General features: G+C 40.4%; 1 protein-coding gene across 1 annotated transcript; it reads left to right on the top strand.

Annotated features, from left to right (window-relative positions):
* Positions 1-735: 735 nt before the first annotated feature.
* On the top strand, positions 736-7,080 carry LOC111232060 (mitochondrial coenzyme A transporter SLC25A42-like). Its single transcript, XM_022759411.1, has 8 exons — positions 736-1,062; positions 1,515-1,662; positions 3,084-3,195; positions 3,451-3,476; positions 4,072-4,238; positions 4,780-4,896; positions 5,480-5,631; positions 5,775-7,080. Exons 2-8 carry the CDS (start codon positions 1,576-1,578, stop codon positions 6,098-6,100), a joined length of 987 nt encoding a protein of 328 aa, XP_022615132.1. The 5' UTR covers positions 736-1,062; positions 1,515-1,575; the 3' UTR covers positions 6,101-7,080.
* The last annotated feature ends 11,962 nt before the right edge of the window (positions 7,081-19,042 follow it).

The raw sequence follows: 19,042 nt of genomic DNA, 5'->3' as shown, positions 1-19,042 counted from the left end.
ATTAATCATTTTACTTGATCTCTTTCTTGTCTTCATATCATTGTAGATTGAATAACTTTGGCCTCCAGATTGGTGGTCAGGCAAACCAAGCAATTTAATAATGGACTTTGAGAAATTATAATCTGTATTTTTGGTTTGATTAATACAAAAATACATCACAAAAAATACAACATAATATAATATGTACAATTTGTTTTGTACAAAAAAACCCCATCTTATCTCTATCTTATCTCTATCATATCAAACTTTCCAGAATAGCTACTATATGGAATCCCGAAAAAGAAGTAATCACATCAAACGCAATGGTAGAACTCTTGAAAAGCAATACTGATAAAATGGTGATTAGTTTAATTTATGAATTCTTAATCAAAGAAAGATACCTTCATTTATATTGCACTATTCATGCATGAGGCAGTTTCAAATGTCTTTACATACATTTAATCTTTAAAATGAATGTATTCTTTCTTTAACTGAAATAAAAGAAAATGAACAATATACAATTAGTTTAAATGTGGTGGTTGTTTGTGGGGAGACTGCTCTGACTAAAGGTTCTGCATGTAAGAAAAGGTATTAAAAGAATGGCAAGTTTATATGAACTAAATATAGTCCACGTTGGTTCTACGTCATCAACAAACCTGGCAACCCAATGTTGTGGATAAACCCGCGAGATTTCATCAAACTACTAGGATTAGCTCTTGGGTATTGTAGTCCAAAATACAGAATACGTTGCCCCACTTTCTTAAAGACCTTGAAAAGCCCAAACAATCTTGTGCGCAGAACCAGGCAGCAGCTCTGAGCAGAATATCCATGAAGGCATCGGCTATAAATACACAACACACTCCGCTGCAGCTGGACACCTGTCTTTTACAATCATCTTCAGAGACGTCTACGACGTGAAAAGACGTGCGAACACACCGCAGCGTGTGGCAAGTTAATAACAGCGACTGACAAGCCTCCAGCGAGCAAACAAGAAATGAGTGGACGAATCTGCAGGGCAGACTGGTGACTGATATAACACAGCGAAGATCTGTAAACACGGGGCCCTTTTGCACATAAACGAAGGTAACAAAATGCAGCAGTCAATCATTGCACCTATGGATGTAACCACAACAACAATGCATAGGCCTGTTTATATGTTTTATATTATTTGTACTATCTTTGAACTATCATTCGCAGTTTATTTATTTGAGGTGTGGTCACTAAGTTATTATCTGCCCCCATTTAGGAAACTGACAAGTGCGCCGCTGTGATGTTTGATTATTATTAACTGTATATTTGGTTCTATGCTGGAAAAGGACGATGGATCGTTTTTTTGTAATGCAATACCCTGTTTACAAGCCAGGCCGATTGTTTGTGTAGGGTATGGGCGTTCGTGTAATCACTTACTCTCCTTAATGTTAAATATACTGAGACAGTACGACACGGCGCGCTTTTATTTTGTATAGAGAAGTATCTTTTTTATTTGCCAGCCACATATTTTGCTGTAAAAAATTTCCTGTAAATATCATCTACAGAGTGTTTTCCTGAATGACTGACTGAGTGTCGAACAGCCTTGGTATTCCGTGAAGGGCACACATGGCCCACCGTGTGCACGACCATCAGAGCCGTCTGCCCGTGGCCCAGGCCACGGTGCTGGCTCTGCCGCCTACCAGCCAAGCAAAGGTGAGTATTGTTTCCCTTATGACTTATTAACATGTTATGCTTGAGCACAGAGGATTAAATGTGGCACCTGTTTTGACACGTTAGAGCAGTTTGGGCATGAACTGCTTTTCAAGTTGTTGTTGAACTACATTTTTTCTGACCCTGTTTACAAAAGCACATGTTGGAAATTGAGGCAGAATCTAATCATTGACCAGAAAGTAGTAAAACCAGGTCTGTCAGCCTTTGGCAGTCTTAAGTGTAAAACTTTGAGGCTGTGTGTATTAACAGATGCATTTAAAGAGAACATCCCTATTCTGCTGGTCTTGTTTTCATTTATTTGTTCTTTATTCATTTGGTGTTTCTTTCCCTGTAAAGCAGCCTTGGGTACCTTGAAAGGTGCTATAAAAATCCAAGTTATGATTTTATTAATAACATAAATTCCTTTGTGGTATGATTTCTTTATAATCAGCCATAAAACAGACCATACTGTGTGACTGTCAGGCTCTGTTCAGTGTCCTGGGGCTGTTGTTGTGACATGCAGAAGAGCTTTCCTGGTACTATCCATACTTTAGAAGGGCATGCCTCTCCCAGTACATTGCTGTAAATAGCAGGGAGGTGCCTGCTAATCTAAAGCTGGCCTTAGTTTACAATGTAATGCAGTAAGTAGCACTGAATAATAAGAATCCTGACCCTTGTTTACTTTAGTTTATATATATATATATATATATATATATAATTACATTTGTTTATAAAGACTTGTTTGTAACACTGAAATTAAGCTTATTTTAAGATATGAGCAGTGCCTGACTAATGCCAAATTTTACAATAAAGTTGGCTGCAGTTGACCTCAGACAATAATAAGCTGTAATAGTTATATGGTTTATAGATCTAATTATACATGTAAATGAATGAAATCCTAAACCGTGTCTTCCCTCCTCTCTGGTTGAAGTTGTGAAACATGTTTGTTATACGTGCCAAAAGCTCTTCTTATCAGTCAGTGAGATTGTTTATTGGGTTCAACTGTCCCTTCCAGCTGAACGAGTGCGGACACACACACACACACACACACACACACACACACACACACACACACACACACTCAAATGGTTCAACTTCACACACAGGTTGGTGTTATCTCTTGTGATTCTGTCACAAACAGTTGAGTCACTCTGGCGTTAATCCACGAGCAGATTTCAATGTTCTCTTTTGCTGCTGTTCGCTGTTATCATTGCTGAGTGATAGACATGGGAGTGACTGTGCTGTTAAACATATGTTCGTGGTACTTGCTTGTGAAAACCAAACATGCAAATAAAGAGAAATAAATGATTAAACTTTCTTTGTCCATACTACATTACCACTGTACAGTCTTGAAGATATCTAACTTGTCATGTGACAAAATGTCTCATAGTGCAATATAAACATGTCTGTGTGTGTACAAACAGGACTTGAGGCCCAGATGGACTGCTCTGGACTCCCTGCTGTGTGGTGCGTTTGCTGGAGCTGTGGCAAAAACGGTCATTGCACCTCTGGATCGGACCAAGATCATTTTCCAAGGCAAGAACGACACTAAAACTAGCTTTTCAAATATAGAATATACAGATAAATAGGATATACCGTATGTAAGTGACTTCACTTTTGTTTTACTCCCCATAGAAAATCAAACTACTGTTTTTCTGTTTGTACCAAAGTTTTCACTGACTTTGGTAACTGTTCTTAAGTATTTGCTAATCCTCTTAGTAGATGTTTAGCCTACATGGGAGAGTGTGTTGTTAAACCCTGAGATTTACTGTGTATGTTGTTGTTTCACAGTGTCCTCCAAAAGATTCTCAGCTAAGGTGAGTTCAGTCGTCTATTCTATCAGAAAATCAATCATTGATTCATTCTGATTCATTCTTTACCAAGTTAATGTGAGGGTGTAATGATAGGCAGTACATAGGTAGAATGTATTAATGCTGGACAAATAAATCAATTAATCAATGACAGAAATAATTATTACAATTTTGATATAAATCCTTTATCATTTAGCAAGTACAAATACCAAGCAATTGACGGTTACAGCTTCTCACATATGTATTTACTCGCTTTCCTGTTATTTCTGACTGACAAAACAGGAAAAACATAGTATACATAAACATAAAATAACACTTGCCATCATCGTTTGTCATTAAACCAATCCTATTTAATTTGTATTAAATCAATAATGAAAATCATCTTTAGTTTCAACCCCAGGATGTATGTAGTTAATCTCTGCTGAAGTGTTATTTCACATCCTTTTTCAAACACTCTCATACAAACTTAATGTGCGGCTGTACATTTAATTATTCAGTGGGAATATCTTGAGCGTATTTTGATTATTAGAATATTCAGTGTAGAAAATGTGAAGGACTTCTGCTCCTAACCAACATGCTATACTGTGTCTGTTGTACCCAGGAGGCTTTCAGGCTCATTTACTGTACGTACATGAAGCATGGGCTGCTCAGTCTGTGGAGGGGAAACTCTGCCACCATGGTGAGGGTCATGCCCTATGCTGCCATCCAGTTCTGCTCCCACGAACAGTACAAAAAACTACTGGGGAGCTACTTCGGCTACCAGGGAAAGTGAGTAAAGAACTTTTCTGTCAGTAGTGATGATTTAATTGAGATATTAGAGGTTTTTAGTCATGCTAGCGGCGTGGCTCTACGGATATCAGTGTAGGTCGGTCAGTTGTCAACTTTGACTGAAATAAATCGAGAACAATTGAATGCATTGCCTTGAAATTTCCTCCAGAAATTCATGGTCTCTGGAGGATGTGTTGTAATAACATTGTTTTTTCATCAAGCAAAACTTTGGTTTATGACCAAATACCTGCAAAACTAATGACATTCCCATTATGCTGAACATACTTTGTGTTCAGTGCTAATAAGAAAATGCTAGCATGCTAACATGGTAAACTAAGAATGCGAACTTTTACATCTGCTAGCATTGTCATCGTGAGCATGCTAGCATTCTGATTGTACACCCATCAGATTATGAAAACATTTTTAGCTTTTTTTTTTTTTTTTTCTTGTGGAGCAGCAAAGTTGGGTTTTTAACCAGCAAAAAAGTTTTCTTTGTTTTTTTTTTTTCTGCTACTTACGTTAATTGTGTTGTTTGTTTCAGAGCGCTGCCTCCTTTCCCACGTTTCCTGGCTGGTTCTCTTGCCGGCACAACTGCTGCTATGCTAACCTACCCTTTGGACATGGTGCGAGCCCGGATGGCCGTCACCGCCAGAGAAATGTAAGCTCCTGTCCCCTGTTACATTCCCATAACAAGTATTAGTCCCACTGTTGTCCTTTACATTACAACAACATGGACCATTGCAGTGCATAACAGTTTCTAAATGTCTCACAATACCATGTTGTGTTGCCCCCTGTCAGATAGAATAAGACACTATACTGTATTTGTGGACAGTGTTTGTGTTGTAGTATATTTAGCTATTCCATTATTTGTGTGATATGAAAAACTAAATTACTAAAATGTTGGAGCATCAAAATGTTTTTTTTCAATTACAGGAAACCACCCTGTAAATGAGCTAGCTAGAGATTGCACTCCAGTTAGCCTTAAGTGCAGTACCCGAAGTGCAGTTTGGTTTTTATGTTTGTTTTGTAGTTCCTGCAAATTTTACATGATGTATTGTTGGCAAATTACATTTTTCTATGGCATGATAATTTTGATATGGTTAAACAGATGTCAGAAAGTCAGATTCTAATCTTAACTCAATATTGACCAAATATGTAGTTTCTGCATTTTGGCAGTGATGGATGTTTTTGAACACATTAAATAATTTGTGTTGTCTGACACTTCTTTTTTTCCCCAACAGGTACAGCAACATCATGCATGTTTTTGTGCGCATCTCCCAAGAGGAAGGTGTGAAGACCCTTTACAGAGGTTTCACCCCCACTATTCTGGGTGTCATCCCATACGCAGGGATCACATTCTTTACATACGAGACCCTCAAGAAGCTACACACAGGTAATGAAGAATAAGACTTTTCCTTTTCTTTCAATGTCTGCATCCATTTCAGTGCAGTGAAATTTTAGATATTTAGATGAATATTTGGAATATGTTAGATGTTGAACTCCTTCTTTCTTTGTGTTTTCTTTCTCTCTCTGTAGAAAAAACGAAGCGATCCCAACCTTACCCTCATGAGCGCTTGGCCTTCGGTGCCTGCGCAGGCCTGATTGGACAGTCTGCCTCGTACCCTCTGGACGTGGTACGTAGGCGCATGCAGACGGCCGGCGTTACCGGCTCATCCTACGGCACAATTCTGGGGACCATGCGTGAGATTATAACACAGGAGGGAGTTGTACGTGGACTATACAAAGGCCTGAGCATGAACTGGCTTAAAGGGCCCGTTGCCGTGGGGATCAGCTTCACCACATTTGACATCACACACAGCCTTCTGCTCAAATTGCATCAGATGGGCTACTTTACTCACTGAATCGGTTAGGAGCGACAGAGGGGAAGCGAAAAAGCACAGATGAGACTGGCATGAGAGAGGTGGTCAAGTCTGTTATATGGCAATAATAAGTCTCTGCACTCAGTGCAGGGCTGTCCTGCTGCACTCTCCTGTTCCCTTCAGACAGGATGTCAGAGGAGAGGATGAGTGTGGACGGAAGGTCTGTTGTGCACACAGAAACACAGTATCTAAAGTCGGCTGAGTGAGTGAACAAAAAAAGTGTCTTCAAATATTCGTTCACACAATCACAACTTTGTTTTGAAATCATGGTACCATCGTTGTGGCTCAAGTGATTAACAGTGGATGAAGACTTATTTTTGATAGATGAATATGGAGGAGTTTGTTTGTGTTGTGTTGATAATCTAACGCTTGCACTTTATTAGACCTATAATGTTTCTTTCAACTAATTCCTGTATCCTTTTTGATTATTTCAAATAACCCGATCATGCAAGATGTGTGATTTGTACCCGGTAACAAAAGGGGTGATTATGCAATATGTTTTTAAATTTCAATTTTTATGATGGTGCCGGTGTGGATGTAACTGAGATTGACGGAACAAATGATTGTAGGAGGGTGATCATGTCAGCAGGACTGCACAGTTTCACTGTCCTTCCAGCACTGAGGTTGTGTGGTATGATGTTATAAAGTCTAATATGTGGAGGTTAATCAGATATGAGAGATAAATATATATAATACAGATTTTGGCTTATATACATATTATTATGATTTCATTTTTATACTGTGCTCATATTGTTGTGCAGATTCTGTCACTGCTTTTACTTGAATGTAAGGCGCCTAAAACATCTAAATATGCCAAAGCACTGATCTCAGTTTCATGTTGAGTAAATAATAATCATACTTCAACTGCTAATGTACATTTCAAAATCCAGTATTTCCAAAGATGTAACTTTACAGTTGTCTCAAGCATAACTGGCCATGCAATAAAGTGTCCATACAAAACACTGAGCGATCAATCCTTTTGTCCACTTGAGGGCGCCATGTGATAAGCAAAGGTAATCTCACCATCAGCGTCATCAAAGAGCGGATTGACATTTCAAACTGAAATGTAAGGGTTGTATAGTAACAATAGGTTTTTTCTTTTTATCATGAGGCACACAGCAATCTTCAGCCTTCACATGTACAACCACAGAGTTTAAAAATACAGCTGAAAAATAACTGTTAATGACAACACTACAACACCACAAAGGTTTAATGAACCTGTTTCTCACCCTTTCTTGCTGAAAGAACTGAAGCTGGACTTGAAGTAGAATTGAATAACAATATCCGATATGTCTTATCTGCTTACCAAAACACGCAAAGAATAAGTTTGATTAATGATTTCTGACCTACATGTGCTTGACACCACATGTCCGTTCTTTTGCAGTAGATGGCAGCATTGAGTAGCTGTTCCTCCCTGTGCGTCCTGGACCATTATGGAGGTTAGTTAGGCTCTGATCACCTCATGGCCTGAACTTGACCTGCCCTCGGCTCACTGAGACACTGTTACTCCTATTTTACTCTTGTATTTTCATTAAAGCACTCTGTTTAAAAAATGGTGTTACTTTGTGAATGGTGCAAATACAATTTTTTTTTTTTTTATGTGTCTACAATACTGAACAAAATTATGTGAAAAAGAAAACCAGTGAATTCATATTTCTTGACATTACATGGAGTAATTAGTCAGTAAAATATGGTATAAATACTTAATGTATTATATATTTTTCTTTTGTTCTTTATACACAGATGTTATGATAAATGGCGGTGGAAGTACGGGTAAGAGAATTATGACGGAAATCTTTAACAAAATTGAGATAATGTCCTCTAAATAATGTTTTTATTCATTGTTATTTATTTAAACTCTATTATAAAGGTATTGCTAAAAAAAAACAAAGAAAAAAAAACAATCTTAGGAACACAGTCAACAAAAATACCCAGAAATTAGTTGCCATTATGTTGAAAATAAACAAGAAAAAAAACAAATATGATTTTCAATAATTCATTTATTAAAATTTTCCATCACTCTGTCTACATTCAAGCCTTAAACAGCATTGTTTATATTTCCATCAAATAGATTAAACATGACTGAGGAAGCCACACACATCAGTCTTAGTCTTTATTTATCGTTTATTTTAGATCAAATATAACTTTATACTACCCGACAATACAATATTAAAAGGTTTAAATATTTTTTCAGTTATTAGTGACTGATTACTGTTTCAAATATATATAAATAAAGTAGATATTGCTGTATGGTATGCTGCATTCAGAGGTGGTGATTTTTTCCTGTGCTCCTCCGGTTTTGCAGCACTGGTTCATGCGCATGAGCTGTGATTAAGTGTGAATAGGTGAGTGTGTGTGTCCAGTCTGTCGCATTGGTGATAACATCATTCACCACCTGAAACCGCTTTTTCTTCTTTACCAGCTACTGAGTGTCGTCTCCTGAACTTCACATCCGAGCGGCTGGATGGAGGGACCCTGCCCTCCTTCCATCTGCCCATCCCTCTGTCTCTCATCCTCTCTGCCTATATGACCTTGACTGTGAATTATGGGATATCCTGCCACCCTACAGTGTGCAGCCACCCAGCCTGGTATTGCAACAATCGAAACAATACCACTGGGTGGATAACATGGTCGGAGGGCGGGTGCCTGAGAGAAGCAGGAGGAGGAGGAGGAGGTGGAGGAGGGGTGGAAAGATACTTCTTGAAGGCGCCGTTGCCATAGGTAACCTGGATCTGTGCCAGGAGAAGGGAGTGAACCATTTGCATGTATTCAAATCTCGCATGAATAATTCACTTTGAAGCCCTTGCTGGAGCGGTGGCAGACAATAGCTGTTCACACAAACACACACACACAGACACACACACACACACACACACACACACACACACACACACACACACACACACACACACACACACACACACACACACACACACACACTCTCACACAGATGCACAGTATATGGGCGAGAATGCACACAAACCCAGCCTGATCCTGTGTGAGAAAGGTGAGGAGGTTAAACTGGGAGGCACACAGGAATAAAGCCTTTTTCAGTAGTAAATCAGATTCGGATGCGTTGAGACAGTGGCTGCAGCTGTAATATCATTTTGCATTTTCGTATTTCAGAGCACTTAAAAACGGTTCTGTGAATGTGGCCCTCTCTACTCAAAACACAACAGATGGTGCATAACCAGGCATAGGAGCTGTTTAACCGTGAGCTCATACTGTAGATGTCACAAGGCAGGAGGTTTAGGAGGGAGTGTATGGTAAACATATGCATATACACACATGTTCACACCCCATGTGGTGCTGTGGGATAGCAGTTCAAAGGCCTGCTCAGCGTTCGCTTCTCCAGCACCTGGCCCTCACGGCAGCTTCCATAAATTCAGCAGCATTAAAACGCCTTGAGAGACGTTTTATCCAACATAAACGGGCCTGTAAAGGTTTCCCCGTAAACTTCCCTTAAAAAAAGCCAAGAAATGAGTGAGAAAATATCAGATCGTGGTGCCGTGACTATAAAACTCAGTCAAGAACAGCTATAATATTACATTCATGCAGATATTTACAAGTTCTATAGGGATGTCATCCTCTCCCGTCGCCACCCTCCGAGCTCCCTCTCCCCATAAGCTGAGTCTTGTTAATTTTATAAGATCCAGCATATTGCCACTTATCGGCTGGCAGCGTTGTAAAAGCTCTGGGGTCAGTGCATTACCGAGTTGCTGGGCTCCACTCTTCCATTAGAGGGAGTGTTCAGGCTGCGTTGGCCTTCACTCAATCAAATACAGGCTCCAAACGGCGGCTCCAAGTGCAGATGAGGGGGCACAAACACACACATTTTCACACTTATGCACACATACACACACACACACACACACACAAATGGAGACTCCTTCAATGCCTGGTTGTGAAACTGTAGTACGCATAAATCTGAGCACATAAATCTGGGCACCTACACACACACACACACACACACACACACACAGAATATATGCTTGTTACTTCTCCTCACTGTTTCGAGGGCGGAGGGAGTGGGCGGTGGGGGGGTGTAGCACATTAATTTGCATGGAGTGTTTGCATTTAAAGACAGTAAATGTATAGGTGTATGTGCTAGTGCCTCAGCTGACATTTTAACCACTTGGCATTTGAACAGATTTAACACTAAATGAGTTGTAGCTTCCCCCGGTCTCTGGATCAGGTGAAACAGATGAGAGGTGAGCGGTGGAGACTACAGCAGCAAGTAGAAATAAGAATCAGGCAGTGCAGCTGATTTAATAGAGATGCCAAAATAGAAATTTAAATAGAATTTGTGTTTGTTGGAACACAAGGAACATAATTATTTTTTACAATCAGTCAGGAAATGAGGGCAGTTTTGTGCCTGTGAAGGTAGTGTCAAGGTCACACGAAGTTAAAGATGAGTGTTAATGTGAGTTAGGCTGCATTCCTTTCTCACAACTAGTAATTATGATGATACAGTACGTATGCAGCTGCCTTCATTTTCCTTCCTTGTCCCAGGCTTTCTGTTGTCTCAAATGCTGCAGAGATTCAAGGTTTCGTTAGTAAATGTTGTCAATTTCAGGACCAGTTCTTCATTCATGTTGCTTTATATTTAAAATATAACTTTTATTGTCTTAAATGCAGCATCTTACAAATAAAGCTGTGAGATTACACTGTTGTTCATTCAGTTTCATTTCAGCGAGTCAGTCATATTTTCGGAAGAGGTGTCGTGTTTTTGTTTTTTTTTAAAGATTATTTTCCATTGTTACTCCATGTAACTTCACAGTTTTGCACACACAGCATGCATACAGAAAGGGGCACCCTGCCCTGGCTTTAGTTAGTGTGTGTCCATTTATAAACATGTATGTATTTCTTCTATAAGAGTAAAGGCTGGGGGTGGGTGGGTGGACGTACGAAGGAGAAGGCTCTGACAGACTTTGCATGAGAATGGTTGGGGTCCTGTGAACCTTCTGCTCCCTGTGTCCACATTCAATGGCATCGCTGCAGTTAGCATGACAAACTAGGCTCCAAGTTCTCGGACATTTCAATGCAACCTGCCCCCACCATCCCTCAGCCCCCCCCCCCTCGCTGGACCCATCGACCCCACCCATCCATGTCCTGACTCCACCATAACCCTCTTTTGGCAAACTCCCTCAACTTGCTCCTCTGTGTGCACTGTGGGCTGAGCCTACAGGTTTCATGAGGTGTCTGGATGGGCGGCCACCAAGTTCAGGGGAGCCAAGGAGACAACTCTTACACACAGACACACACACACACACACACACACACACACACACACACACACACACTTACATTTACACAGATACAAAGAGTTGCTGAGTTCCAAATTACAACAACAGATTTAATTTGTAATTTTTACATTTTTAATTCACCAAAATCAAAACAAGCTCAGAAATGAATTTTACTCCAGCAGCGTCATTTTTTTTTTAATATTTCGCTTCTTTACAGTGTAACATCACATCAACACGATTCCAAAGTCAGCCTTTCATTACTCGTGAGTGTGAAAACAGTCATAGGCGTCTGAAATTAGAACGCTTACATAAGAATTTAATTTCGTGTGTGTGCATGCTGGGATGGCACATGAACTCCATGTACTCAAATTCATTGGCTTCTAATGCATTAATATTAAGCTAACAAATGGGTTGAGCTATTTCATATAACCTACCATCTGCAATGTAAAAACACCTTCTCTCTCTATATCATTTTATCCAACACACCTTTTATCATATGTTCTCATTCAGGGGAGGCACACACGATGTTGCGTTTTGTGTTAGTGCTCTGGCTCCAGTCGTTTTGCACATTACTGTAACTTTGTAATTGTTGATCAGGCATATAAGCTAATTGTGTTAATGAATTCACAGTGAGTCAACATCACCATAATGAGAATGTAAAATAAATAGATACAATAAACACTGGACTGTATTATGTGAATTGATGCTCTATATAATGCTGGGTATAATTGCATGTTGTTAATCAGAATTGTATATTCTTGCGGTGTAAAGGAGTCAGTATAAAACACACATCAGTACTGAGAGCCTTGAATACACTCCACACTGACTATTTAATGAGACGATTTGGGAAATTAAACCATACTGTATTTGGGAGTATATTACAGTGTCCAACCAAAAAGCCCCAGACTCTCATTTTTAATGTTAATATCTTAGAAGATGCAATAACGTGCAACAACTAAGGAATTAGAAATATAATAGCATAATCTTTGAAAGCAAGAAGAAGAAAAAAATGATGAAACATACTTCAAAAAAACACCATAAAAATATAGGCCTTATTATCATGGCTAATCCCGGTACAATTTAAGCACAGTAGTTTTTACTCATCTGAACCAATATCATCATTTTATATTATTATGGTACATTAATTTAATGTGTTTGGCTGATTTGTTTCTCCTTCTCTTTTTGTATAATTAATCAAATCTCCCTTGCTTGGTGCATTTTCCTGTGTTTATGTAACTTGCCTTGGGCGCAAATTTAACCAATCAGAGAATGTGTGAAAAAAAACCAGGAAAATAACAAACGCTTATTACAGCAAAATAGTGGGAAATGTTTTATTCTTCACATCACAGAAATAACATGATGTAAATTATTTTAATTTGTTTATGTGAAATAAACAAGTTCATCATTTAAAAAAAAAAAAATTCCAGCCTGTTTATTTCAACACATTTGGCTTGTCATGGTAAACAAATCAAAACACAGAGAAAAAAATGACATGATGTTATTTCCATTGCCATCTTGTGACACCACACTTCCATAGTTTAAATGTAGTAAAAAAACACACACACACACTCCTCCCAATAAATTCTCTTATTTGTTTTTACTGCTAATGAGCTTTGTGCAGCTCGGTCCTGCTGTTAAAGGCCTTTGTGTTGTTAACAGGATGTTAGAGACTCTCCATCGACAAACAAGCAACTGAGCAATTAAAAGACAATTAGCTGACCCCGATGGTTTGTTTAGGTCAATAAGGGGCTGTTTTTACAACTCAAAGAGCTGTTACAAATCAGTGTAGTGGACAGGTTAGAAAGACCTTCAATAAACTGTGAAAGGCTGGGTTTATCATTATTTATCCATGTGTTTGGCACCTAAAAACTTGAAAGATTTAATTCACAAAAATTCAGATATTAATGTTTTTATTCTATTTACTGTATTTCTTGGTATAAAAGAGGCAACATCAGTATTATAGAACTGTACAGCAAAAACATAGGGAAAAATGAATGGACTTCCATTAATTTTAGAATGATCAAAATGATGTTGTAAGGAAATATTAATCATTAAACACTGTAAATAAATGTCAGTATATATATAAATATAAACAAGTAAGTAGTGAAAACAAAAGGGAAACAAGTAATTCTATCTTTCAACTCAAGCTACATTTTCTTACGCTTGTCTTCACCATCAGGCGTGAGCAGGCCACGCTGTCAGACTTGTACACTGTATACAGACTGTATGTGACATGATCCGTAACTCTATCTATAGGTGTTATGGCATCATTCCCACCATTAAAGAGGTTTTCCACCTTCCCAGTGACCTCTGCCTCGCCTCACAGGACACAGAAAACGACCTGATGGCAATGTCTTTCATTGTACAGAGGGAAATGCTGAAATGTGCGTGTGTGTGTGTGTGTGTGTGTGTCTCTGTGTATGGAGGGCTGGTCACTCCGCGTACAGGCTCCGGTGTCTTTAGAAAGCGTCCAGCCTGTAGGGCTCGACCTTCTCCCTGGTGAGAGTGGGGGAATCTAGCATGGCCAGTAAGCATGTATATCAGGCCATCTCACGGCTGGCTGGACGCTCCCTGGGTGGCCCACCATGGTCAATACTGCACTGGTGACTGGACACACAGAATGGGATAATCTCCTACTGTCTTTCAGGGCCATGGTGCACACACGCAAACACACACACAGATCTCCTTTTATGCCTGGCCTGGCCATGGAGGCTTGCCTAGCCCTAATTTCAGGTCAGGACCAGTCAGGGGGAGGCCGACGGCTGGGGAGTCCAGAGCAAGCGAGGGGACAGTGTTGTTGGGGGGGAGTGGGGGAGCCAGGGGGGGAGCAGGGAGCGCATTTCAGCCAGAGCAGTGGAGCACACTGGGGGCACTGGGGCATTGCCTCTACTGGCTGTTGGGGGAAAACAAAAGGAGGTGTGATCCCCACAAAACATAGGAGCAATGTATGTGTGTGTGTATGGGATTATGAATGTGTATCATTGTTCAGAGTTTCCTTCAGCTCCAGCAACTCGCTTCAACACCCCTGCTGCTCACACACAAAGGCACCTAATTGACACCACAGATTTAGGCCACTAGGTTTAACTGTTCCCCTTCCAACCCTTCAGCCACTGCTGGAATAATCAGAGTAATCAAAGTGAACAGGCTCCTACAGATGATACTTGTATGTGAAGCATCAATGGCTGGCAATATTCTATATTTTTTGTGACTGTCAAAAAATCCTACGAAAAGACCAAAACCAATGTGTTGGTCCGTCTCTAAATACTTTCTGACCTTCCTACCCTCTGCTGCTCTCAGTCCCGAGCCCATTGACTCCTTCTGAACACTTATTTTAAAAAACTGCTCATAAATAAATAGCTATAGCTTTTATAAAAGGTTAAATAATTTCTTAAAACACCTGGCTACTGTGGTTTTTAGCAAACAGCATTAAAACAGGGGTAAATTTAGTCAGGGACCATTTTCAGCTGCAAATTAATACACATTTGGATCCCTAGTAAGTATTTACTGATTTAAAATAAACTACAGTGTCGATGTTCTTTGTAATGAAGGAACATGTCACCCAGTACAATGATGCATTTGACTGATGTGTTTTTAATAGTTTTTTGACAACAATGAAGCTGTATGGCACAGGGGAGTAAGATACATCAAGCTTTGGATACATAATCAACACTTAGTTAGTAGGATCAACTTTATTGTAGGAATCCAACAAACATGCTGACATTTCTATAAACAAGAATTAGACAGGAGGAAAAAAAACGACCACAGCAGTTTTTCATTTCATAAATTGTTCAGTTTTATTGAAACTATGTATCATATCAGGGCAATACTTTTGGCATTTGGCAATCTCATTTAATGATAAATTAGTTCATTGCAGTATGAAAAAGATTGTATAAATGTATGTATACATAATGTCTCACAGAAAAGAGGAAAGTAATTCAACAGCGACAAACTCTTGTCAAACGATTTTCCAGTCAAATACTTGAATGTAAATTACCGAGTAAAAAGAAGGACCCCTTGGGGTCTCATCCAATCTCCAACCCAAAATTGGTCTCAAATATAGTAATACATATCTAATGAAACTAATTTTGGAAAATATTGCTCGGCAGCGCCACTTTACACTTCAGACAGCTCTTAAATTGATTCAACCTCTAAACATACCTTTTAGAAGCGGCTCCAACTTACCTATCCACATCCATAGACTGCAGACAAGACAACTGATAATCGCACTCTAATGATGTGTGTCTGTGTTCTTGCAGGTGTAAGGGGTGGCATTTCCCATATGTGGCCGAGGCTAAACGTCTGCAGAGAAACTGGCAACAGACAGCTTGTGCAGCTTTTCATGGTGGCATTTCTGACTGCATCTGTGGAGACATAATCAAACAAAAAAGACTGATTAGTGAAAAGAAGAACCCTCGAACTGTGCATAACACCAATAATATTCTCCTAATTTTGGGTGATCTTAATGTAAATTAAAGGTTTATTATGTAGGGATTTATTTTAAAATTTCAAATCTCAACCAGACAGGTATAGCTGGGAATTAGGGGTTAATACATTGATGATGACGAATCACTATCTTTGCATAAAATCACATGCTCTCAACGTACAGCTGGCAGAGATGACGCTGTCTGTGTCATCATCTCACCAGACACACCAAACTGTTAATGTTATAGGGGGAAGGCTGTGCAGGTTGCGCATGTGATGTGTGTGCATGTGCGTTTGTTTGTGCGTCTATCAGCTGTCTGTATCAATGGTGAGCACGACCCCTGAGCTTGCAGACAGTCATGGGTCAAAGGTCAAGGCAGAGCCTGTCTGGGCTTCCTGGCTGACCCCAACGCCCGCAGCACATACACACGCACTGGAGGGAGGATGGGTTGCCCCCCTACCAGACTAATATCACCTCTGGGATTAGGATCCAGACAGAAATACATTGACCCCAAACAGACATACACACACACACACAAAAACACACACACACACACACACACACACACACACACACACACACACACACTGGTTCTGCTTGGTCATAAAACAGGACTCGTTGCACTGCATGACGCAGGGAGGAGCAGCAGAGATGCTGAGTCTGAGAAGGCCATCTAATTATCTTTCAGCGCTGAGTTAAAGAGGAGAACAGAGGGGGCCGGAGAGGTTCAAGCATCACCATGGTGAGCAGAAAGGAGCTAACACAGTGCTAGCTTGCTACTGTTAATGTTGCAAGGGTAGAGGACACCTGGGACATACAAATAAGAATCAGGAAGGCAGCTATGAAAGTAAAAATATAAAAAAAAATGTGAAGAGCGTGAATATGTACAAGCCACGTTCCACCAGGTGAACAAGCTGCTGAAAAAGAACATAGTTTGCTGTTAAATCTATGTACTACCTGTCATATGTCAAGCAGTTTGCATTTAACCCAAGCACTGATGTAGCTGCAGGGAGTGAGAGCCCAGAGCACCAGTCTGGATAAAACAACATCAGCATGCCAGACGCTTGTAAAAAATCACAAATCAAAGAGAAGCGGGACTGCAGGATCTCAGCACAGAGCGAAACCGAAAAAAGGTCAAATTCAGAGGAGCTGGCGGGCTTCACTGCCAGGCCATCGGGAAAACTCCCCAAATAAGCCCAGAGTGTTAAGCCTGATAATCCCCTGTATTATTGCAACATCTGTGAGGTCTAGAGAGGCTCTGCCAGTGATTAGCAAGACAGATGTAAACAATATCCTGGCTGGAGAGGAGAAGAGAGGAGAGGAGAGGAGAGGAGTGGAGAGGAGAGGGTGCTTGGTTGATCTGAGTAACACACTGCTAGAAGGATAAGAAAAGCAGAGATAGATAGAGAGAATGTGGAGAATATAAAGCAGGTGAGGTGGGACTGAGTGTGTCGAGGGATTTAGGGGAAAAAAAGAAGAGGAAGTCGAGGTTTGACGAAAAAGAAGCAGGAAAGGAAGCAACAGTGATTCTGGAAGAAATGACATACACAAGAAAGGACATGAGATGGAGGAAAGCTGAGGATTGATAGAATACAGTAAATGGGGGAGGTGGAGGGAGACAGAAGGTGACAGCATGAGGGGAGAAGGAGCAGCAGATTGGGAGACGCCAGACCCGGGGCCAGGCATGCCCCGACCGGCTGACGAGACACCAGGGAGACGTGCCTAATTTATGCAGAGTTAGGCTGAGGGGCTGAAGAGTGGAGGGTGTCTGGGACCCCCTCAATAGCCCTGAGAATCGAGGGGAGCAGCTATGGGTGCTAGCAGTGTGAAAGAGCAAGAGGGGAATGGGGGAAAGAAGGGGGATGGGGGAGTCTCTTCTTTTTTTTTTTTTTTGGAGAGACAACAAGGGGGGTGGAGGCTGCTCTCCCTGTTCAATTCAGGCGAGGCTGTCCGTCTGACGTCCCATTAAGGTTTGGGACAGGGCATGGGGAACGAGGCGATGAAGGGGAGAGGGAAGGGAGCAGGAGGAGAAGTGAGGGAGAGGCCATACTTAACCCCCTCTCCGTTAGAGATGCTCTTTCCCCCCACTCCAGTCTTCATCTCCAGTCTGGCTACCTATTAGATCCACAGGGCCGTCCGTCTGCTTCTCTGCATACTAATTTCCCAGTACCACAGCCCTGAACGTGAGCAAAAACCAGAGGCCGACTAAATCAGAGACAAGTAACCTGGGTGATGGGTTGGCTGTATGAGTGCTTAGAAGAGTGCTTTAGTAGCCAAGCAGGCCAGACTAGTGTGCTGTAGTGTTAACCTAATAGTGGCCTTTGGTCTTATAATGGAGGCTTTACAACAGATTTTGGCTGCGTAATTTTTTTTTCTATTTTATTGATTTAATTTTGATGAAATTAATACATTTTTCATGTTATCACAATGTAAATAAAAGCTTGGTTGCCATTGCCAGTGGTAACATTGTCTTATGAAAATGTAAATTGTAAAATAATGTGTAGTGTGATTCTTTAGAGCTCAAAAAAATCCGTAAAATGAAATTATCTTAGAAGAGAAAACCACTTTTCAGTTAAACTGCTCACAGTTCTTGTCGTAAATGGCCACAGGTAGATGCTACTTCATTTTAAGATGTTGGGAACCGCTGATGTAGGAACACTGTAATGTGATTTTTGGCATGAATTAAAAAAAAATTTAAGATATGTCTGTAGCTTTATCAAAATATCAGTATTAATGTCAGCCTTCAAAGTCTTGTGTGAGTTACGTGTTGAGTGTGAGGAGACATACTGTACGCTTTGTGTATGTGAATCCTGGCTGATGGCCAAGTGAATCTGTATGTGTGTGTGTGTGTTGTTCGAGGGCCCAGCGAGGAGCAGAATGGACAGCCAGGCAGGGTGATGGTTGAGTCTGGTAATGCAGGCGGACAGTTTAATGACAGTCCTCACCCCTGAACATACAAGCCAGTGAGCACCTGGCACGCTCGCAGATGTACACACACTGTATGACACGTGCACATATATGTGTGATATATGGTGTGGCGTTTTCTGAAAAAGACACCGGGGCCGGTGAAAATGAAAGCGAAAGAAATCTCTCTGTGTATGACCCTGGAAAAAATAACTGGAGGGGCTAAAAATGACTAACAGGCGTCATTTTATTCTGTTAAAAAATAAAAAAGTTCTTGTTCTTCTGCACAGTTACACCTTTCATCCTGCATTTTTTAGACGAGTTTAAATAGTAGACAACAAACAGAGCATA

The sequence above is a fragment of the Seriola dumerili genome, unplaced genomic scaffold (genome assembly GCF_002260705.1).
Source record: "Seriola dumerili isolate Sdu_G_001 unplaced genomic scaffold, Sdu_1.0 BDQW01000321.1, whole genome shotgun sequence".
NCBI classification, from domain to species: Eukaryota; Metazoa; Chordata; class Actinopteri; order Carangiformes; family Carangidae; genus Seriola; species Seriola dumerili.
Note: the sequence above shows the minus strand (reverse complement) of the source record. Positions and strands in the feature narration are given on the sequence as shown.

Coding starts and splice junctions, on each gene's coding strand:
- LOC111232060 (XM_022759411.1), top strand. CDS start 1,576: ATGGCCCACCGTGTGCACGACCATCAGAGCCGTCTGCCCGTGGCCCAG. Junction 1,663..3,083: donor CGCCTACCAGCCAAGCAAAG/GTGAGTATTGTT, acceptor GTGTACAAACAG/GACTTGAGGCCCAGATGGAC. Junction 4,897..5,479: donor GCCGTCACCGCCAGAGAAAT/GTAAGCTCCTGT, acceptor TTTCCCCAACAG/GTACAGCAACATCATGCATG.